The sequence below is a fragment of the Chlamydotis macqueenii genome, chromosome Z (genome assembly GCF_036417535.1).
Source record: "Chlamydotis macqueenii isolate bChlMac1 chromosome Z, bChlMac1.mat, whole genome shotgun sequence".
In the NCBI taxonomy this organism is placed as follows: Eukaryota; Metazoa; Chordata; class Aves; order Otidiformes; family Otididae; genus Chlamydotis; species Chlamydotis macqueenii.
Window position 1 is genome coordinate 4,664,955 of NC_141593.1, and position 24,405 is coordinate 4,689,359.

The following is a 24,405-nucleotide window of genomic DNA, read 5'->3' on the forward strand; positions in this document are numbered from 1 at the left end:
AGACTGGTTTTATATCTACCAGCAGACTGGTTTTATAAAGCCATATACAACTTACAGGATTAGAGACTAGATGGAACAATCTTTCATGATATAGTCAGTGCTGACTGCTTCACTTATCAAAAGTTTCATAAGGTGGGATCACTGTTCTTAGCAGAATGCTAAAATACCACTTGGAACAGAATGCTAGAGCAGACTGCACTACTGCATCAATGATAAAGATAAATTCTGTATTTACAGGCACACATACTACGTGATCTCAAAATTAACTTCAAAGATTTTAGAAATTGTTTAAAACTCATAGAATGGGAGCAAGTATTTTGAGGTCACCAGTTACAAATAAGTCACCACAAGTGACTGAAAACTGTATGACATGATGACTTCGGTTACTGAAAGACAATGAAAGCTTTCCAGTTACCTTTTTTACAGTCTTGTCAGGTTCGAGAGCAATGTCTGGAATGTTGGCATCCACCATGAGGGAAAATAAGTTCAAGATCAAGTTGGAATACCTAAGTAGAAGAGCAGATTATGTGAAAACACTTTGTAAACTGCACAAAAGACATTCCGTGAACCACTTAATTTAAGAACACATCATCATCTTATTGTGAACTGGTAATGCTTCAGATGAGATGCATTCATAACACTTCAGTTGAACATACTTGTGTTAAAAATATAAGATATTGGATAATAGAGGTGCAAGTTTAACCCTCAAACTGTCTCACACTGCTAAAATTGAACAGATTGCTCTGTTTTGTTATAAACTTCTAAAAATTGTCAGAACATTTATCCAGCAATATTTGATCTATACAGTTTATATATCAAATATCAACTATAATTTCAAGTATTGTAGGATTTAATTATATTTTCTACCTCCAGCAGGACAAATATATGCTAGAATATTGATTCAAAGGTTATTTTTTTATTAAAAAGTATATCAGTGATATAGCAGTGTTATATAAATTAGTATTCAAACAGTTGAAGTCTTCACAATTACAAGAGATTATTTTTCAAGTTGCTGCAAGGGCTTTTGCCATAACAAGCTGAATATAAGCGATTAACCAGATCCAAGTCTGCAGTTGCTCAGTTAAGCTGCAATAACATTGGTAGGCATCCTGCACTTATGAAGTACAAATGTCATTTATAACCATTAAAACAGACAAGACAGAGTAGAGCTTTCAGTTTTAACACGGTGTTGGAAGTACTCACGAATCTTTTAAAGAACACCATTTTGCCCTTGAAGGAAATTAGCTGTAAGCTGCCTTTTGAAAGGATAATTTTCAAGCTGTTCATCATAAACTGAAACTTCCCTTCCTCTGTAAACAGATCTAGGTCCCCTTTCAGAGACAAAGTATGTAACTGACTTCAAAATCTGAAATGTTGCTTTCCTAAGATCACTTGAAGCTTCATAGATGATAGAAAATGAATTCTTACCAGCCAAACTTGTTTATTAGCAAGCTGCTGAATATATAAAAGCTGACAATTGCAAGGAGTACGAAGTAGTTTAATTACACAAAAGGACTGCTCCACAGCCATATTTTATAAAGTAAACACTGCTCAACAACAACAAAAAAATCACTCTAGAAAAGTACAATTCCACCAAAAACTCTTGACACTTCTATATTAACTGCAATTAGCACTACCGAACATATTCCAATGTAAGCTTTAACTGTCTATTATACAAACATTTAAAATAAACTCTTTGGGTAGAAATCTTCTGTGTCTAATTTGTTTCAGCTGCTCTGCTTCACTCTAGCAGAGATGAGGGGCTGGAATTAGGAAAATGACTTTTATCACAGCTTAAAAGAAAGAAAAAAATTTACACTACCATTTTGTTGAGTTTTGGCTAAGAAATCTGGCAGTCAAGTTCCTTTGGTGCCAGGAACAATCATCACAGATTTTAATGAAAATTTTTCCTACTTGCCTGAAACAAGCAAATCTCACTTTAAACATGCTTAAAGCTTACAGCTACTTTCTGTCAAGTCTCTTCCTAGGTCATTGGTAGCTCCATTGGTAGTCCTCCCTTTGAACTGACCCAGGACTCCAGAGTCTGAATCTCTTTTGCACTTGAACCACATAGGATAAGAGCTTAGGAGCACTACAGGTTTCTGGGGTCACTAAAGTGACATAAGTTTGTAAAAGATATTTCAAACGCCTAGGCATCATTGCCAGACGCCAGTTAAGAGCTGGTTCTGTTCCACACAATGAAGTCTTTTGGTTCTCAGTAGTAAACTAAAAGTACTGGAAGCAGAAGATCATCTGAGGAACCGAATTTAAAAAAAAAAAAAAAAAAAAAAAAAAAAAGGTAATTTTGAGTGGAGTGGGAAGAAACAGAAATTAGGAAAGAGTTGCTCATGATACTGTCTGCAAGTCTCTCCTCTGCCCTTCAACTCAACATTTCTGTAACTCAGTAATCAACTAGATGTCAGTTTAAGGACGAAAAAGAGCTTATTAAGTAAATCTGTTAGCTGCCTCTAGGATCCTTGTAATGTTTCACAGATTTTTAGAAAATTATTAAAAAACTGGGACTGGACAAGAGAGGTAAGAGCTTCCTACTTCACACAATTGGCTGTCATCCTTCCCAGAGGCAACATCCTTGGCAAATGTAACAAGATGTTCACAACTGGTCAACTTCATCCTAAGAGTAGACATTTTGCTGAAACACCTGAGTCAGGAATATGACCTGTAAAAATCAAACATCTTTGTCAAGCAAGTCATACCACCTGCCTTTGACAAATATGTTACAAAGGCCTCTGGAACGGCTGACCTCCATCCACAGCCAGATTGAGCTAGGTGATCAGTTTTTCTAGGTTTAAGGAGCTTCAATTAAGCATCTAAATCTGACCCTAAATCCTTCTTCATGCATTCTTTGTTTTCCTGAAAGCTCAGTACAAATCAATTTACAAAAATAAATGAGCACTCAGCTATGCTGGAGGTTGACTAAACTTATAGTTTGAACATGAAGTGCTAAAAACAAGGAGGTTCTGAAAAAAAAAAAAAAAAAGAAGCAACAAAGTAACTCTGCTCCTACACAGAAGAGGCGTCACGTATACAAAGAAAGAAATCCACATCAGACAAAAGTTAAAATGCTAACTGCCATCTTTCTGAGAACAGTAACTTCTGGTTTTAAGTGCTCAGTATCTCATCAAATACGTGTTTGATCCTAAGCACTCCTTTACGTAGTTTTTCAACATTTACTGACCCCTTAGCATATAGATGTCCTAAACTAACCAAATATTTAGGCTGTTGACATTGCAATACTGTATCAAATTTGAAGCCACAAACTTCCACTATAAAGACAGGACGGGAAAACATACAGTTATGGGCTGTCCCAAACCACAGCCCTGGTTACCTGGTCTAACTCAAAAATTCCTATGTTTAAACTGCCATTGTCTTTCTGCCAGATGAGACCCTCCAGGACTCATCTCTTCTCAAGACTGCATACACTCTCCAATCACTATCCTGTCCTAGTTAGCTAAAATAAACTACAGCATTTATTCTTCCAAAAGTATTTCCTCGCAGTCCAGACTCAGGTAAAACTGACCTAATCCCATCCAGTTTCACCTTTGCTCTTCCCTCTTCTCCATCTACTGACAGCTCTTAGAAGACTACCTAGACCCTGCACCGCCTAGCTACAAGCTTTCCAAAGAATCAGCACTTCCTAAGGGCCAACACAGCTTTCCACTTGTTGCCTGTAGTATTTTTCATTCAGTTCTATATGGCCTCCTCTGTCCACTATACCACTGAGAACAGACTAGGGAATAACACCTTGGTCCAGGCAGCTGGATATCATCATACAGAGCAAATCTCAACCTGAACCACAGCTTCTGTCCCTCGTTGCTTCCTACTCCTTTGTCCTTACCTATCCCCAGTAACCCAAACCAAACATCAGACTTCTCTCATGACCAGCACAGGGGAAACTCTTATTTGGAAAGGAACAATACAATCTAGAACCTCACCCCGGAAAAAACTTTCAAATCCTGTGGCTGGATTCTTCTCTGATGGATCCCATTGAGGATGTGTAAACTGGGGATTCTCAGAGGAAGGGAAATAATAACACATAACAGGATGTGCATATTTTTAAACAGGCTCAAAGTATCTAGTCAAGGCTGCTACAGCCCAAGTGAGGATGCAAGTTCTGTCGCAAGCCATAATTTGCCCTGCAACACACTCATTACAGCACTGCTGACAAACACACGCTACTCATTATAGTTGTTCAAAAAAAAGCAGAGTGTCTCCCCCAATCCCCGCAAAAAAAAACCCCAAAAACCAACAAGAAAACTGCACACCAATAATACTATGTCAAACTGCTTCCAACCTAAAACAATGAACAAAACTTATAAGTTTTAAATCGATTTTATTTGTTTTCACTATGCAACACCCATTCCAGTAGGAATCCTGAAATACTGAGACACAGCACTTGAAAGATGTAGAGAACTGTCTATACCACTGGGAAATAAAGAAGAACGAACAAAACAAAAATTGACGGAGATGACAAACAAGAGTTTGCATTTCGTCTTAGCAATCAGAGGTTATGATTTCACACTACTTAGTCAGAAGCAGTATCTGTGAATGGGTTTGTGTCAACATGTAGAACTGGTAGAACAAAGCCACTCCACCTCTAATTATTCTTTTTTCAATAAGCAAATAATATTAATTATTTTTATCTCTAGCTGCTTAAAGTAATAGTAATATTAACACTGCTCTATGCTATCTTTGTTGAAAGCCTTAAAGATATTTATACAGAACCACTTAAAAATACCTTCCTATTTAACTGAACAAATATTGGAGAGACTATAATTACAACTTCAATCCTAGACATTAAAAATGAAAACATCTTGATTTACAGTTTAGTTTTATACCCAAATTACTGCCAGACTCCATGCTTAATGACTATCTTTGTAGCAAATCATTACATAAATTACTGCAATAGATAATCCTTCACTGACACAACAAACCTTTCCATTGCTAGGTTTAGACAAGAAAAACAGCTCAAGTATTTCACAAATAAGAAATACAGTATTACGAAAGAGTTGTAAGCGAAATTTAGAACATGGAATACAGATAAGTCTTTCTGATTGCTCTCTGAAGTCACGAATACTCTTTGCTAGTAACACGTGGCTGTTTGTGAAGACAATATGGCTTCACTAAGGGCAAATTGTGCCTGATAAATCTGGTGGCCTTCTATGACAGGGTTACAGCATTGACAGATCTGGGATGAGCAAGGGACATCATCTACCTGGACTTGTGCAAAGCTTTTGACACTGTCTTGTACAATATCCTTGTCTCTTAACTACACAGACATGGATTTGACTGATAGACCACTCAGTGGATAAGGAACTGGCTGGATGTCTGCACTCAAAGAGTTGTGGTCAATGGCTCAATGTTCAAGTGGAGAACAGTGATGAGTGGTGCTCCTCAGCGGTTGGTATTTGGACCGGCCCTGTTCAACATCTTTGTTGGCGACATGAAGAGGGATAGAGAGCACCGTCAGCAAGTTTGCCAACGACACCAAGCTGTGTGGTGCTGCCGACACAGTGGAGGGGAGGGATGCCATCCAGAGGGATCTTGACAGGCTGAAGAGATGGGCCCATGCAAACCTCATGAAGTTCAACCAGGCCAAGTGCAAGGTCCTGCACCTGGGTCAGTGCAGTCCCAGGAACAAATACAGGCTGGGTCAAGAATAGATGAAGAGCAGCCCTGAGGAGAAGGACTTGGAAGTGCTGGTAGATGAGAAGTTCAACATGAGCCGGCAATGTGCCCTTGCAGCCCAGAAGGCCAACTGCATCCTGGGCTGCACCAAGAGGAGCGTGGCCAGCAGGTCGAGGGAGGTGATTCTGCCCCTCTACTCTGCTCTGGTGAGACCCCACCTGAGTACTGCGTCCAGCTCTGGGGCCATCAGCACAGCAAAGACATGGACCTGTTGGAGTGGGTCCAGAGGAGGGCACAAACATGATGAGAGGGCTGGAGCACCTCTCCTATGAGGACAAGCTGAGAGAGTTGGAGTTGTTCAGCCTGGAGAAGAGAAGGCTCTGGAGAGGCCTTCCAATACCTAAAGGGGGTCTAAAAGAAAGATGGGACGGACTTTTTAGCATGGTCTGTTGCGACAGGACAAGGGGCAATGTATTTAAACAAAAAGAGGGTGAATTTAGATTAAACATAAGGAAGATGTTTTTCATGCTGAGGGTGGTGGAACACTGGCACAGGTTGCCCAGAGAGGTGGTGGGTGCCCCTTCCCTGGAAACATTCAAGGCCAGGCTGGACGGGGCTCTGAGCAACCTGATCTATTTGAAGATGTCCTTGCTTCTTGCAGGGGGTTTGGACTAGATGACCTTTAAAGGTCCCTTTCAGGTCAAACTATTCTATTATTACTGTTTTCCATACTGTTGAATTGCTTTTAAAATATTAATAATACCAGCTCATAAACCAGCTCCTTACTCTTTCTCCTTTTAAAAAGAGCATTTTTATTTTGTATCCTTGACTGTCCACTTTTCATATGACATGTACATTTCTCTTGCTTTTCATATTACTATTTTTTTCCACATTATTTGGAGTTTTTCATTATGTGATCACGATATTAAAGTGAAATTCTTTCATCTCCATTGAAGATGTCACTGGACAGACCAAGAGTGCTTACTTGTGTTCTGTTCAAACAGAACAAAGCTGAACTACTTGGCTCAGAGAGTTGATGGTAATTAATACAGTCACTGTAAAAGAATGAAGTCACAACTTTAAAGGAAAGATCTATTGGTCCGTAAATAAATACAGTCTAAAGAGGTTTTAGCTGTCACAGTTCTGGATATCTACAGAAACTGTTAACATACTTGATTGTCACTACAGCTGGGTAATTTCTGTCCTGCACGACTTGAATACAACTAAGCTTATGTATGTGCCATCTTCAAGTCAAAGAATTTGATCATCACTGATCTAAACTGGAGGAGGATAAAGCAGCAAACCAGTAATGACTTAGAGTTCAAAGGATAGTTACTTGATCATCAATAATCACAGAAAAATTGCTTAAGGGTGAAAACACACTGAAAAAGCAAGATACAATTTAATACTCCACAGCAGCTATGAAAAGCTACTTCAGTTATTAAAGAAGCAAAACCAAGGACCTTAACATTCAGGCTCCACATTACACCAATGCTGTGATGTTTTCTTTCCTTTGTTTCATACCAGTTCTTGTGTCTGCGTTCAGACTTCAAACAAATTTTGAGTTTTCAACAGAAATATCTTCTCTGATTCATACATTCCTCTCCTGCTTTATCGTAGTTCTAACAAATTCAAGCATCAAAACAGTATTGTTACCTGCGGAGATGGAGAAAGGCTGTGTAGCACTGCTTACGGAACTCCTGGTACTGTTCACTCTGAGTGCCTCCCATACCTTCCACCATCTCCTTGTTCAGCTTCATTGGGGGAGGCAGAGGCTTTGGGTCCCGACCCAAAATATAACCAAAGTCAATGTGAAATAGTTTACCTGTAGAAGAAGGAAAGGCAAACATAACACTTCACATAGTATCAAGTCTTGATGCAAAACTTGGGGTAAAGCAAAAAATAGCTATAAGCACAATCTCTAGAAGATGCTAAGCAGCTCTCAAAAAAAGACAATTCATTGTTTGCTGTAAGGCTTATAACCAGATATTTTATATCTTCAGCTGCCAAACTGAAATTATGGGTTTAAAAAATTAAAGTTCATTTCAAATTCATTAACAGTAATAACAAACCTGATGAGTTTTGTGCTATTTTTTAAAACATGTGGAAGCTAGTCACCAGATATTACGTGCAGTTACATAATAGATACTACTAATTCTTTGTGCCTTTTTTAGAATTTGTTAGCAAAATAAAATATTAATATATACATTTCATTGTATTTATTATGCCATTTTGTTGCTGTGGCATGAAATTTTATTTTAGTTGTATGTGAAAGTTAGCAAAGGAAAAATAAGACTGATGATCCTAAGAATAGTCCTTTTGAAGTCACTAAATACCAAATAAGACTTCAAAGTTGCTTAGAAATTATTTAAGAGTTGAGTAACGTTAAAATTTATGAACAGTTTTCAAATACACTGAAGAAACATCACTACAATTCCATACCTGAAATTATAGTTCAAATGTGCCAAATTCTGTCTTGCACTTTTTCAGTACCAAAATGCAAGAGTTACACCACTTGATCACTATATTTCTCTTCTCAGATCAACTGAGTACGTTTAAAATGTTTCTGCAGCATTCATATAGTAAAAACTATACACATTTCTTCCTTCTAATGTACAAAGCAACTTCCCTTCCTATCAAGAGCTGGTGTGCAGCCATGCTGCTTACAGTACTTCTCAGATCTCCTGAGAAATTCTCCACAGATCCCTGAGGAGGATGACTTGGGGCTACTGGTGGATGGGAAGCTCAACATGAGCTGGCAATGTACGCTTGCAGCCCAGAAGGCCAACCGCATCCTGGGCTGCAACAAAAGGAGCGTGGCCAGCAGGTCGAGGGAGGTGATTCTCCCCCTCTACTCCGCTCTGGTGAGACCCCACCTGGAGTACTGTGTCCAGTTCTGGAGCCCCCAACATAAGAAGGACATGGTCCAGTTGGAGAGGGTCCAGAGGAGGCCATGAAGATGATCAGAGGGCTGGAGCACCTCTCCTATGAGGACAGGCTGAGAGATTTGGGGCTGCTCAGCCTGGAGAAGAGGAGGCTCCGGGGAGACCTTACAGTGGCCTTCCAGTACATAAAGGAGGCCTACAAGAAAGATGAGAAGAAGCTCTTTAGCAAGGCCTGTTGTGACAGGACAAGAGGTAATGATTTTAAGCTAGAAGGAGGTAGATTCAGACTGGATATAAGGAAATTTTTTGCAATGAGGATGGTGGAACACTGGAGCCGGTTGCCCAGAGAGGTGGTGGATGCCCCATCCCTGGAAACATTCAAGGCCAGGCTGGATGAGGCTCTGAGCAACCTGATCTGTTTGGAGATGTCCCTGCTCCTTGCAGGGGGGGGATGACTGGATGGTCTTTAAAAGTCCCTTCCAGCCCAAACTATTCTATGATCTTCTTTGGGGAGTATTCGTTGTATTCCCTTTCAATAGTACTGAATCACATATGAGATGCAATAGGTGACAAGTGAAACACGAGCAAGTTCAAAAAATCCTAGTGAACCATTTAGATAACCTGAAGATTAAATATTATATAAATACACAAACAAAAATGTTTTCAAAACAAATCAAAACAGGAAGCCAGTTTCTAGGAACATTCTTGACTCCCTTCTTAAGTGAAAAATATTGATGTTATAAAGGAAAAAGAAGTTTTTTAAAGTCTTTTACATACAAATTTTCAGTTCAAAATGCAAAATTTAAACAATGACTTTAGTCATACCAGCGCTGCATTACAAAAAGATGGCAAGAATTCAGATATGCCAAAAAATATTTATACAAAAGAAAAAAAAAAGTAAAAATTTACATAAATGAATTCCGATAAGTGAAAAAAAAAAAAAGTAACAACGAGTACTTTTCAATTAAGTCACTTCTCTTTGACCATTTCTTTGAATAATGTTCTATCATTAGAGAAGGCTGCTTGACATATGTCATAAGCACTCTTCAACCCAAGAAACACATTCCATCACAGTAAATTTTCTAAGGAAGATCACAAGGATGCTTAATAAACAGGCAAAGTATTTGCTAGTTGATAAATTACATTTTGCATACTTAATTGTGCTAAAAAAACAACTCCATCCCTTCAATAGTTTTTTCAAGCTGTTACAAGAGTCATGTTTAGAGCTCATTTTTGTATACTAAGTTTTTGAAGTAAGCACTTTGATAGATATGCCTGCATATCATTAAGCTACAAAAAAAAATATTTAATTAAAAACTTTGGAGGACAGAGTCTGTTTTCTGTTGCTTATTTAAACCTGTCACCTTGAAGAGTCAAGAGACAACATTTTGAATAAAACAATAACTCTTGTGACAGTAATTAAATCTTTTTTTTTAGTCAGCTCTGGAGATAGGGAATAAGAGGTGATAATTAATAATTTAAATTAGTTATAAAGATGCATCTAAAACATTCAAAAACATTTTAATAGCTGACTGATACATGTTCATATAAATTAATTAGACATCAAAAAGTTTACTTATTCATTTTTAAGAATGAATGATTAAAGAAAGCATAAGATGAGGCCATCCTGCATTAATATTATAACTTCCCTAGCAGTACTTCAAAATTCAGCAGATTTTTAGGCTGACTCAAAAGGTATGTCAAAAACTTTAAGTTAAATACATTAAATATAGTCAATATTTTTCAAATCCAGACTTAACTCATTTTCATTTGTGCAGCTTCTCCAAGATCAATTAAGCCAGCATATCGTATTACAGAATATGGAGAGAAGGCTCCCCTTGGTGCTTGCCTGAAGCTGCTGCACCAGGAAAGACTGACCAGCCAGCCCAAGGAAGTACTGCAGTTCTAGCGTGTTCTACAGACAAGTCTGACTTACGTTCTCCTTGAGCACTTAACTACAAGATCAAGCCTGCTTTGGACAAATGAAATTGATTGTATATTTAACACTGAAAACTAGGTGACATTTATATTATTTATGTCAACAAAAAATAAATTTATCAAGTTAAACTTGATGATTTGAAGTTTTTTAATAATAAGAGAAAAGGTTGCAAGTATCTCAAATGATCTTCCTAAGTAAAATTCGGATCGGAGTATAACACTGAACATCCCTAACATCCCACTGAACGTACCCTAACAGTATTAATGAACGTGACAATTAGACTATCAGTGAGTGTAAGCTCTATTACAGGAATAAGGCTGGGGAAAGCTTCTAGTACCTATCTGAAAACGTGCAGTGCCATAAAATACTAAATAGTAGCAGAAAGAGCAGGAAAAAATAGGAACCTGAACACTCCAGCTCTATATAAAGCAACTGTTGTAGGTTATATGAACTTCAAACAAACAAACAAAAAATAATAATTTGATCTCAAAATTACTGTACTGAAGAGGTAAATTTAAAAAGACAGAAAATACATTTAATCAGAATTTTTATTCTGGTAGAATTGACTTTTACTGTGAATAGTATTGTCCTCTAACATAGCTATCACTCCTGATTTGCCCCTGTAAGGATGGAGGCAAAATCTGCCAGAAACAATTTATAATTTTTTTTTTTTTTAATTTAAACACTTTTTTCTTCAAGAGCACAGTTCCTCAAAACACTACTCACTTGAAATCTGTCAGCCTCAGGTATGACAATACTTATAAAATAACTTTGTCTAGTGATCACAGCTGAAAAACAATCTACAGGAGAATCAGCATCTTATTTGGGCAGGTATTGAGTGAGCTTTTTTAGGTCTGGAGTGTCACACAGTTTGTGCAGTTCATATTTGGAAGTACCTGAAAGTTAGGTAATTTGGTTGATAAGCATAACTTCTCTACTGATTTTAGAAGATGACTCAACACATACACTTTGATCTCCTAGACCATCATGTTTTTATCTTAGCTTCTAATTAATCTTCTTCAGATTTATTGTATCTTAATTTAAAGGGATTTTAATTATTAGCCATGCTTATAAATTAAAGACAAAACTGAACTTGTCATTTTGGTTTACTACTGTTCCTGAATGACTGCTAAATCACATGGATGAGGGGTTTTTGTTTGAGTTATATTTCAAACTAAAAGACAAGTTACTGAAGACAACAGGTGCAACAGATTTCATCCTCTGAACCTCTTACATTCTTGTAAGCCTAGATATAAAGGCCTTGAATTTCTAATATTTAGACACTGAAACCCTTGGAGACTTATTTAGAAATGTGAGTTCCTTATAAAAATGGGAGATTTTAGGCATCTGACAAAAAGAAAACATAATAATTCAGGAAAAACCTTGCGACCACTGACAAATATGAATGAACTTCCTGCCCTGTGTCAAGGCTGGGAGCAGGACTGCATGTAGGCACCTACATGTAGTTCAAGATACACAGCTTTGGACAAACATTTCTGATGTTGAAAGTGGCTCATTCCTCAAAGTCTAAAAGATGACATTAGCACTCTTTCAGGAAGCAGGAAAAATCTCTGCGGGAAAGATTTCAAATAAAGTTTCTCACCTTAAAAACCAGTGCCCTAATAATCACTTTCCACTCCCCATTTAAGGTACTTTACTGTAGAAAGAGCAAGACACAGGGCATTTATTGACCCAAAGGGGATGAGGAATATGCAATAATGCAGCAAGCACATACAAAATCACCTCATTCAAAACTTAAAAGCTGATACTGCTGTGTACTTTTGAGTTTGGGTTTTGTTTGCTTTTTTTTTATTATTATTTATGAGGCTGACTACATTTTTCTACTGAACACCTTGTTTTCTAACATGGAATATGGAGAACAGGTCCTTGCAGATCAAGGAAATTACATCAAATATGGAAAGTTTCCCTGACTAGTAGTCAGTGCCTGAGGGATTTGAAAGTCCATCTGAGTTCCTTTCAGCCTTGAGAGTGAAATGATCTTTGTTTAAGTGAGGCATGGACTTGTGGAGACTAAAAATTGATATCTGGTGCTTGCATTAGCCAATAACATCTGACTGAGGCTCAGTTGTCCATCACTTTTACCGCTAATGCCTAGATTTTAGTACAGGAGAAAGTTCCCATATAGCAGCACAGAAATTGTTTTATTTCACCAGAGGATTGTTAGGAAAAGCTACTGAAAATCTGAACAGAACTCTGAAATCCTTAAACAAAATGTGGAAGGCAAAGCAAGTTAGACATCATTACTGAAATAAAATAAAATCTGGTGTCAATTGTCTTTTAACAGGTAAGAAAGCCTTTACAAATTATTCAAAATTTATCTGTTCCTATTTTTGGGAAGGAAAAAAGCCTCAACCAATACATAAAAACTCTGAAGCTCTGAATTTCAATATATTTTCTGTAAACTGCAATTGCCACTATTATTTTAACCTGGCTTGTATAGTAAAAGTACAATTTAGTGACTATTTTAACTGAATTCTTATTTTAAATAGGAAGCAATAATAATGAAGTTGAAGGATAAGAATTCCACTAATGAAAATGAGTGGATGGATGGGGTGGTTTCCTGGCTTTCCCAGCAAATTCAGATGTTACCGTTAAAACTTCCCTGCTAAAAAAGCGGTATCATAGTGAAAAAAAATCAGAATGTCAAATTTATTGGCATCGTTTTCATCAGCTACACATTATGACTTTTCTATAGTCTTCAGACAAATGGAAGAAAGTAGTATGAATTGTTAAGGACTTATTCAGGAGACAGATTTTAAACTCAGTATGCAGCAACAGCTGGAAGTAGAGTTTATCATAGAATCATAGAATGGTTAGGGTTGGAAGGGATCTTCAAAGGTCTTCTAGTCCAACCCCCCTGCAAGAAGCAGGGACATCCCTGACTAGGTCAGGTTGCTCAGAGCCTCATCCAGCCTGGCCTTGAACGTTTCCAGGGATGGGGCCTCCACCACTTTTCCGGGCAACCTGTTCCAGTGTTCTATAACTCGCATCGTAAAAAATTTTTTCCTAATATCCAATCTAAATCTACCTCCCTCTATTTTAAAACCATTACCCCTCGTCCTATTGCAACAGGCCCTACTAAACAGCCTTTCCCCATCTTTCTTGTAGGCCCCCTTGAGGTACTGGAAGACCGCTATCAGGTATCCCCGGAGCCTCCTCTTCTCCAGACTGAACAGCCCCAACTCTCTCAGCCTGGCCTCATAAGAGAGGTGCTCCAGCCCTTTTATCATCTTTGTGGCCCTCCTCTGGACCTTCTCCAACTGGTCCATGTCCTTCTTGTGTTGGGGGCTCCAGAACTGGACACAGTACTCCAGGTGGGGTCTCACCAGGGCAGAGCAGAGGGGGAGAATCACCTCCCTCGACCTGCTGGCCACGCTTCTCTTGATGCAGCCCAGGATGTGGTTGGCCTTCTGGGCCGCAAGGGTGCATTGCCTGCTCATGTTAAGCTTCTCATCCACCAGCACTCCCAAGTCCTTCTCCTCAGGCCTGCTCTCAATCCATTCCCCACCCAGCCTGTATTTGCGCCTGGGATTGCCATGACCCAGGTGCAGGACCTTGCACTTGGCCTGGTTGAACTTCATGAGGTTGGCACGGGCCCACCTCTCCAGTGATCATCATCACCCATATAATGGATAAGGGGCCAGCGTGTGCTAAGCAATGTAATTTTTCCCCCTCACACCTCAGGCTGTCCATCTCAAAACACATATGTAGTCAGATATGTATTGTTAAATGAGAAATACCATTCAAGATACCTATAAGAGAATGGTTTAGCAGATCAACAGCTAAAACTTTATATTCTCTTTGGTAGGCACCATGGAAACTGGGAGTTGCAGAGAGAAATCTAAAGGATAACAGTATGTGTTAGTTTTGTTTTTTTTTTTTAAAAGGATGCTCCTCTATTAAGACCAGTAACATTTCAAAACATATTTAAAAATTCCACTGCATTTTACACACGATAGTAGTTTGCAACATTAATAAATGTATTTACCAATATACATATCTAAGCACTGATACAGAAAGAGGTTTTGATTCCTATTGCTTTACCATGTTTGTCGTGTTCACAACTGCTTTAGAAAAGACAGTTTTAACTGAAAACCACTGAAAGTGCAAACGCATAGTGTCATTTCACATATGGAACTCTTCTGATCTTTGCTGTCTTACCTGGCAACTCTTTCTAACTGAGAAAGAAGAATAAATCCGATGTTAATGATGCACTTCACACTGAATATAGACCACAGCCCTACCTCTAAGCATTGTATGAGAAGACAGTTCAGTTCTTTCACCTATCGACATACGATGCTAAAAGCAAATGTGGTTTTCAAGTTCTGAGCCCTCAGTCTTCGACCTGCCCTCAGATATTATAATGTAATTTTAGCCACATAGCAATTTGCTCTACTGCTACAGAGCAATTTCAGGTGTAGAGTTCAGATCAAAGCACCTGTATTTATGGAACCTATAATGGGATCTTGAATTTACATGTAGGTCCCTGAAGGTTATTGAAATATTAAGCTGGCCAGCCACCGGTCCCAGCTCTAAAATCAAAAACAGAGTGTGAAACAAATGCAGAAGAAACTATTTTCAAGGGAACACATGGCATAAATGAAATATACTAGCATAACACATATTACATGAACATTAACTGAACATGCTATGTCTTGTTACCACAATCCAGCTCCTCAACTATCCAGCAATTCCTTCCAAGGCAAAAAGGATTCATTAGCTGGTAAGTCAGATCCTGGCATTAAAATATAAATCAGTCTGTAATCCTACAACAAGGCACTGATGTTACTTAAAGCTGGGTATTCAGCTGCGAAACAGTGCCTTGTTATTTACAAGACACACTAATATCTGCTGCTATAGATCTGGAAAGAAGAAATTAACATACAGCAACTGGTAACATATTTCATCTCCCGGAGAAGTAGGAAGTTTAAAATTCCCTGTGAAAACAAATATTCCTACATTGCAATACTGACTATACAATTTGACATTCACGTTACAAGCTAAGGCACATTAGTGAAACTGATACAAGCTAAGGTCCTTTGTGAAAATGATACAAGTATTCTTGTAATTTTTAACATTACTGATATGTAAGGATGTTTTGACTGGAGGTTCCCTGTATCTCTTTCCAAATAAACTCTATAGCTGCCCTTGAAGTACAATGTTATAGCAATTAAAAATCTGAAAAGCTAGATTTCTTGTTTAAGACTGTTTAAAAAAAAAAAGTCACCCTATTTCTAGAATTACAGGCATAAAAGAGTGATGAAAGAGAGCAGAAATTATTTCACTCAGATAAAATATTCTCATCGTACAGCTCAAAAAAACAATTCTAACACTGAGTGAGAAAAAAACCCTTGTTTTTATGAGCTTCATTATCTATTGCTTAATACTTAAATTATACCGTATCTATGATAAGCATAGACATCCGTTTGTAAAAGATGATGCAAGATTTTGATTGGAGGGAGTTCAACACAATGTGGCTACATCCACCAAACTAAAAGGTAGAGCTGAAACAGGCAACAATACTGGAGAGACACGGATTTGATGGACAGATCATTGGTGGATAAGGAATTGGCTGGATGGCCGCACTCAAAAGAGTTGCAGTCAATGGCTCGATGTCCACGTGGAGACTGGTGATGAGGGGCATTCCTCAGGGATCAGTGTTCTCTAACATCTCTCTGTCGGTGACATGGACAGCGGGACAGAGAGTACCCTCAGCAAGTTCACCAGTGATGCCAAGCTGTGTGGTGCAATCAACACAATGGAAGGAAGGGATGCCATCCAGAGGGACCTTGACAGGCTGGATAGGTGGGCCCGTGCAAACCTCAAAGTTCAACCAGGCCAAGTGCAAGGTCCTGTATGTGGGTCAGGGAAACCCCATGCACAAATACAGGCTGGGCAGATAATAGATCGAGAGCAGTCCTGAGAAGGACTTGGGGGTACTGGTGGTGAGAAGCTCAACATCAGCCACCAATGCACCCTTGCAGCAACCACATCCCGGGCTGCATCAAGAGGAACATGGCCAGCAGGTAGAGGGAAGTGATTCTGCCTCTCTACTCTGCTCTGGTGTGATACCATCTGGAGTACAACATCCAGCTGTGGCTTCCAACATAAGAAGAGCATGGCCCTATTGGATTGAGTCCAGAGGAGGGCCACAAAGACAATCAGAGGGCTGGAGCACCTCTCCTACGAGGACAGGACAAAAAGAAACTCTTTAGCAGGGTCAGTTGAGATAAGACAAGGGGTAATGCGTTTCAAATAGACAGAGGTAGATTCAGACTTCATGAGGAAAAAAAAGTTTTACATTCAGGGTGGTGGAACAGTGGAACAGATTGCCTGGAGAGGTAGTAGATGCCTCATCCCTCGAAACATTCAAGGCCAGGTTGGACGGGTCTCTGAGCAACCTGATCTGGTTGGAGATGTCCCTGCTTCTTGCAGGGGGGTTGGACTGGATGGGCTTTAAAGGTCTCTTCCAACCCAAACTAGTCCTTGATTCTATGATTCTATATATTCCCATATAATTCTAAGGAAACGATGTGAACCCACAACTGGTACTCAGCATTCTTTCACTGTAAAGCTTCAATTACTTAAATAAATATCATATATGCATATATATGATATGCATATATGGTCATATACACATGGGATGATGCATATATGGTCATATACTTTTGAAAAAAGGTACTTATAGCTTCCAGTCTTCAAGAGAAGAATGAAGTTATCTTTTTCCAACTTAAGTCTAAGGGATTCTCAGTAGCAAGAAGTCTTTGTAGTAAGTCTTTGTTGTATTTGGAACATAAGAATTTCTCCTGATAGCTCAAAAGACCTCCTTCGGGATGTGACAGAGCACAGTGACAGAGCACAGCAGGCAGATGAAAAGAATTTCAGCCTCAGAATGAACCACGGACGCGCGCTGCCCTCTGCTGTACTGCTTAAGTTCTTCCACTAAGCCAAACAGACATTGTGCTGTTAGTTTTTAACACAGACAGGCAAAATGCACTTCACTCCACATCAAAACACTAAGATATTACTACTCCGAGCATGCCAGCAGTGCCTGCTATGGAGAGATTTGCACTTGTCACCTTAGACAAATGATAGAGATGTCTCAAGACAGATTCGTAAGTGTCCATTTGTGCATTTCCAAGTAAATAAGGAAAAATACACTTCCTTTGGTTGTTCCCCCATCTGGTTAGAGCAAGAACTTTTACTCTAATCAGGGCACAATGTTTCATTTTGAACTCTTTCATACAAAGTATGCTGAGTCAAAGCAATACATCCTTCAGCCCTATCTGTAAACTAACAAACCTTCCACCTGGATGTTTCTCTTTTCCCCAAATAACATTTCTTATTTACATGTTTCTCATTTAGTAAACGTTTCACTATTATAAACAACAACTCCTAACTCTTCATCACTATGTAATAATACGGTATTCAAGGCATCAGAACTCCTACGGGAAGCTGTGGTTCAAAAGTAAGGAAACAAAAAAAACCCAAGCAGCCAAAAAAATCCCCCAAAAATTTTTCCCCTACAAGAAATGTTTTTGTTTGTTAAAATGTTGTGAAGTTCATGCAGCTACACACAAATTAATTATTCAAGTAACACACCCAAATTTTCCTCCAACTCAAGGCATTGATTGTAATACTTGGAATAGCTTAATTTTCAAATATTTTCTATCCTCTGCTAAAGAAGTCTTCTATTTATTTAGAATCACTAGAATTATTCACTCTATTGGGTCTGTTATTAATCCATAAAGATGGCAAAAAAATAAAAACATTTTAAAATTTAAAATAAGTTAGAATCAGAACGCGTAGCTGCTATTCTGAACTTCGAACTTGCAAGAGACTTGGGTTTTGCTGCAAATGAAAGAATGTACTTAATTAAAAAGTAACTTCTACTACTTTCCCCCAGCTTTGAATTTGTAATGAGCAGCACACTCAAGAGTCTATTTCCTTCTTTGTTTTTAAAGAAGGCTTAAATATACATATACACAATCTCAACTAGAACTAAATGGTCCAGTCAGCTCAGTTAGGCCGATGGTGAAACACTTGGATTTGTGGTTTGTACAGCGGTTTTGTTTAATCAAGAACACAAGATTCCTAGGGAACAAAAAATGCTGAAGTGAATCCTGTCTCATGTGACATTCCCATTTCTGGGACATACCATGTACTTAGAAAACCATACAGACTTGGAAACTTCACAGAACCACTTTGCTTAAAACAAAGTCAAACCTGAGACAAGAATTTGCACTTCTCAGAGAAGTCATCAAGATCACATCTAATTCCATACGACTACAGATAATACGTGTCTAAGCATCTACTGTATTTGGAATAGCATACAGTAAAAAAGCAGAATTACTTGACAACTATTAAAATACACTGGCACCCAATTAGTAGATCTTGAATTTGCTTTCTGATACCATGTTAAAAAAGCTACTAACCAGGAACATAACAATTTAATGAAAAATTAAATTGCTTGCTAAAAAACCAGCTAGAATCCTTGGGGCTGAAGTGACTTCAAAAATATTTTTAAAGCATCCTTTTTTTCAGTTTTGGACCAAGAATTCTGGAAAAAAAAAAGTAATTATGATTCTAGCCAAGTTTAAGATAACAGTGAAATGTTTCTTGGTCTTATGCAAAGGCAAATTTTACCATATACCATGTCCATACTACTTTCAAAAAAGGTAGCATCACTCAAGAAAACTCTTGTGTTTAGCAAAAAATGACTTACAGGCCCAGCTTTCAATGTAAAAAAAATGTGACAGTAGAACACAGGACTGTAAAATAAGCCAGTTGAAAACTATACAAACTCCTCAGTGTTCATAAACACATCTGTGTTCAGGTAACAGAAGTCTAACTTCACCTACAGATGTATAAATGGCTCTTAAATGGACATCAAAACCACATTATCAGATAGTCATTATATCTTGCCTACTAAGGTGTTTAGAGAGCAATTAATCTATTTCCTTTCTTATTCTTCAACTGCTACTTCACACTACTAATAGTTTAAACCTAACCTTTGATTCACTGGATCAAATATTACCTTAACTGAGACAATATAACTTCACATTTAAAAATATCTTCTAATTTACAATATTCAGTGCGTTATACTCAAAAGGAAAATGAAGCAAAATAGTACTAACACATCAGAAATTAAACAACTGCTGTTATAAAATCATACTGCTAAAAACAATTACCTGTTTTTGTTAGCAAAAGATTATCCAGATGTCTATCTCCAACTCCAAGGATGTATGTAATTACACAATAACCAGCTGTAACGAGTAAATTGGAAACATCAGTATAGTATCTTTCCTGGAGAGCAACAAGTTCCACACAATTAACAAGAGCATGTGACATTATCTTGGTTCTTATTCACAAGTAACAAATATAAAACAGAGACTGTGGGCAGGGGTGGTGCTGGTGAAGAATAATCATTATTATCAGCAGTATGAAGAACATTCTGAAGTTTATTCAGTACTGCCTAGATTTTAATTTCTTACTACACAATTATATCCCTAACATTAAAAACCTAATTTCATTCAATATTGGGATTAAGATACTTCCAAGGAAGAAGAAGTACTTCAAGCAAAATGAATATATACGTTTTGAACATAAGATATTTTAGGACAACTGTAAACAAGCACTAGACACTGATATGAACATGAATGTATAGGTCAGCAATACTTGCAAGCTAAGCAGTAAGCTACGCAGTGATAAATAAATAAGAACTAACACAAACCAGTTTAATTCTTACTTTCACCCACTAACCAGTTTGAAGCAGTTCTAAAGACTGTGCCATCAGAACGAGGAGGAGAAAGGAGAAGATACTGCAGAGTAACAATTCAATTCCTTTTTTCGTGTGTGTGTAGAATGAAGTTGCTTCTATTTCAATGGACAGCAAATGTGATATTTTAACATTGCCATCAGTTTACCGAAAAAGAACTACACTACCACTTTTTCTTGTCGTCCAAATGCAAAAAGAAGTTGAATGTAGCCTCAACCCTCTAAAAACCCAATGTTTTAAAACAAATTAAAATTTTCTACCTCAAATACAGGTGATTTATTATTATATAAATGCTTTACATCTCCCTGAGTTATAAAGACCCAAACTCATGATGCAGAGGAGGAAGATGTAAGACTATTGATAGAAAGTAGAGAGTATTTAATTTCCAGTCTCCTTTAAGGGGAACAAAAACAGGTCAAAGAGAAACTCTGTATGACATGCCAGGCTCAAAACTATTCTTTTCACAGGGATTCTGCTGCAAGTACATGCATACTGCCCCATCTGCAGTCATCTAAACTGAAATGTGTTACTATCTCATCCACTCTGTCCCTTATACTTCAGATATGCAGTTACCAATTGTAAGACTGTAACTTACCACAGCTCTTAACGTATGTGTCCATCACCTCTGCACTTATTCCATGAGGGCCAGTCTCACTAGGTGCATGTTTTCTGAAGAAGTTCTGGAGGGTAAGTCACCAACATGTTTAGTTATTCCACATGATCTGAAACAGGCTCTTTAGAATTGGTAGCAAAAAGTATTCATTCAAGACTGCAAATGGCTGTTATTACAATCTGTTAAACTAACAACCACTCCCAAAAAACCTAGTATGATTTAATTTAGTTTTATACTGCTTTATTTATTTTCTGTCCTAATCATCACATTCTTATACTCTCCAGAAACAGATTTGAAGTTCAAACTGAAAAGCGGTTTTCTTTATTAACAGCTTCAGAAAATTCACAATGCATTCAAAAGTTACTAATTAATAACTGTGAGTGTAAGTACTTCGATAGGAAATTGTTTAGGGCAGACCAACAGAAACTAAAACAGGACTAACAGTCCAGATTAGTAACTACTTTTGGGACACACATTCTCACAAGGTTTATCATCATTATATGTCTCCATATTCCTCAATACAACCAACCACTACCAACTTTACAAGGAAAATCTAAGTTATTAAATGGAAACTTCACACTTTCTGTGAAATGGGGGCAGGGCCAAAACAGTCCTTCCCATCACTCAGAAGAAAATTCTTTTTTCCTTAACTGAGATGAAACCAAATTACAGCCAAGCCTAAGCACAAGTTTCTTCCAGTAAGCAAACACAAATCTACGTACTGTAAGAAGAGCTTTGTAGGCATCTGGATGACACATAAGTGACTAAAATAATAATGAAAAAAAATTAAAGGAATCTTAAAAAAGAGAAGTAGGTACTGAGGGAAGGTACCTGCAGGCTATTTAAGAAAGTTTTTCTTGAAAAGCAGTCCTGTTGTAAGATGTATCAGAGCTTTAAGACCTGGAGAAAGCTTTAATTATCTTTGCTTACAGAGGAATAAGCCCTTCTGAGATACATCAAAAAAGCTGACACAGTAGAAAGATTCTGTTAAATTAAATCCCTAAAAGAAGTGTGGATAGAAATTTTTAACTGGTTAACATCATACTAGGAAGATCTACTTTCAGTGCTCCAAAACTTTTCATACTGTAAACAAAAAAAATAAACCTCAACAAAAACCTCAAAATTAACCTCACTCAAAAAACAAATAAACAAACAAACAAAAACTAACAAAAATAAGCCCAAAAAAACCAAAACTGCACAGACTTCAGACAATCCAAATGCTAAACACTAGTGTGGAACAGAAATACCTCCAAAACATGACCTGTAATTTCAAGATTGTCGATAGAAGATAAGTAACACTCAAACATCAAAACAACATTTTTTTTTCCTGCAGATCTGCATTACCAGCTTTAAATCTCTTCAGAAGTGAAACATTCTTTAATATTTAGATAGAGTGCCCATCTTTATCAAAACAGCTGTGACATCCAAAATAAACATTTACAAAAAGAATAAACCAAGCTTTCACAGTATCTAAAAATGTTCACTTAGGTTTTATTTCCTTGGCCTACAATGCCCAGCTACTTTAACATGCTTTGGCACAGGAAATCGGCAACATACTTTGCCATTGATCTGTGAGGTAATCTTAGATCATATTCTTCTGGCATGTTGTCTATTTAGATTAGCAGTTCTCAACAGGAAAAAATGCTCCTTACATCTGCACAGCAACTAAAACAGTGGGGCATCTGGACTGGAATATGATGTTGCAAGTAATTGCAAAATGACAATTTCATAAGCATTTCTAAATACATTATTTTATAAAAACATATAATGGACGATAATTATATAATTCATATAATATGAATAGTACGTTTCCAAGATTACAAACAGTTGTCATAAAAACACTTTATAAGATGTATGATTATCAAATGTAGCTTATCACAATCCTTATGGAACAGAAAGCTCAAAAAAACTTAGGCAGCTTGATGCTGGTCATTGTCTAATTAATGATAAGCATTTTTAATAAACTGTGAACATTGATAAAGCAAATTATAATAACAAGTTATATACATTTTTTAATCTCCAGATTTTTAATATCTGTAGTTTATAGTAGCAGGGAGCCATTTGCTTTGGCTCCCAGTTACCAAGCTATGAACAAATGCAAACTTCAGTATTAACTACAAAAAAGGGGAAAAAAGTACTGTAACAAATTGAATCCAACATGAACACGCTGTGTTTTCATTTAAAAACTTATTAGCTATGTATCTCATACGGTAATTTAGTATTTTTTTAATCTAACTATATTTATCTCAACCAGCTGAGCACTACTACCTAGCTTGTGTGCCATGCTTGAAACTAGCATGACTTTTGTGTGCCACTATTCAATTGTACATCCCTACTCAATTCCAGGACAGCTACAAAAAAAAAAAAAAAAAAAAAAAAGCAGAGAAAAAAAAATCATACAGTATCTATAGATGCACTGCATCAGGGAAACAGATTTCAGAAATTATATGAACAAACTATTTAATTGTTCCACTAAAAAAAAACCAAAACATTAAAACATACTTTGACAAGATACCAAGCCAGAAGTACTCAGTGAACTACAAAAACACTTTAAAACAAAACAGTACAGAGAAGTGTCACGCATCTTCCATTCATCATTGCAGCAAAGACAGAATTTCAGTATCACAATTAAATTACACTTTTACATTTCTTTAAATTATATTACCTTTAGGATATGAGATACTTGTGGTGACTTAAGTATACTTTTTTAAAGTAAAACATCTACTGTAAATACTCTTACGTTTCAAGCTGTCACATTCGTCTTCTAACAACAGATATAAAAGTCAATAGCGAGAACAGAGACTCTGGCACGAGATCTAAGCTTGCCATTTATACTGCTTGATAAGAAGATGACTTAAAAATCCCCCATCACATACCTGTATACTTTCCTCAGTAGCCAGAACTTCTGCAACCGGTACTGACTGAATAAACTGCATGAAGCCTGTGACAGAAATCAACCAAAAAATAAATCTGTAATGCTTAGAACTTTCAAGCTGCTCTATAATGCATGTTTATTAAAGGTCAACACTAACACACACTTCCATTTAACTGCTTCTCATAGGCAAAAAAAACCCCAATGTTTTGTCCCAATTTTCTGGCTTCAGTAGTTTTAAAACAACTTGTCATGACCAAATTAGCTTGCAAAAGGTCTGTTGTTTCCAGTGTTCGTGAGAAAAGAAAGATAACTCAATAACTTTCTAAATATATATCCAGAATGTATCTAAAATCATAGGCAAGTTTGATTTTCTTTTGTCTTAGTTTGTTTCTCCTCCATTTCATGCAAAGATCTATAAACAGGAGTGTTAAAAGTTATTTGTCTGAGATCACATAGTAAGCTAGCAGCAAAGATCACACTACTGATTGTCACATATTCCAAAAATTCTGACCAGGCTTCTTTTATGAAGATATTTGAGTCACCTATGGAATACCATGGTCACTCGGCATTTATAAGTCATATTTACTACCATGCAATAAGATTTTCTTATACGTTTGAGCTCCTTTTTCAGAATGCCGTACTAAGCAA

General features: G+C 37.3%; 1 protein-coding gene across 4 annotated transcripts in view; it reads right to left on the minus strand.

Annotated features, from left to right (window-relative positions):
• PIK3C3 (phosphatidylinositol 3-kinase catalytic subunit type 3) overlaps positions 1 to 24,405 on the minus strand; it is an 83,643-nt gene that overhangs the window by 20,949 nt on the left and 38,289 nt on the right. For all 4 annotated transcript variants that reach the window (XM_086770193.1, XM_086770192.1, XM_086770190.1 and 1 more), the window contains 5 exons: positions 23,759 to 23,823; positions 20,865 to 20,949; positions 19,683 to 19,757; positions 7,303 to 7,471; positions 416 to 506 (listed from right to left, as the gene is read on the minus strand). In XM_086770193.1, coding sequence (XP_086626319.1) covers positions 416 to 506; positions 7,303 to 7,471; positions 19,683 to 19,757; positions 20,865 to 20,949; positions 23,759 to 23,823 — 485 coding nt within the window. The remainder of the gene's footprint in view (positions 1 to 415; positions 507 to 7,302; positions 7,472 to 19,682; positions 19,758 to 20,864; positions 20,950 to 23,758; positions 23,824 to 24,405) is intronic.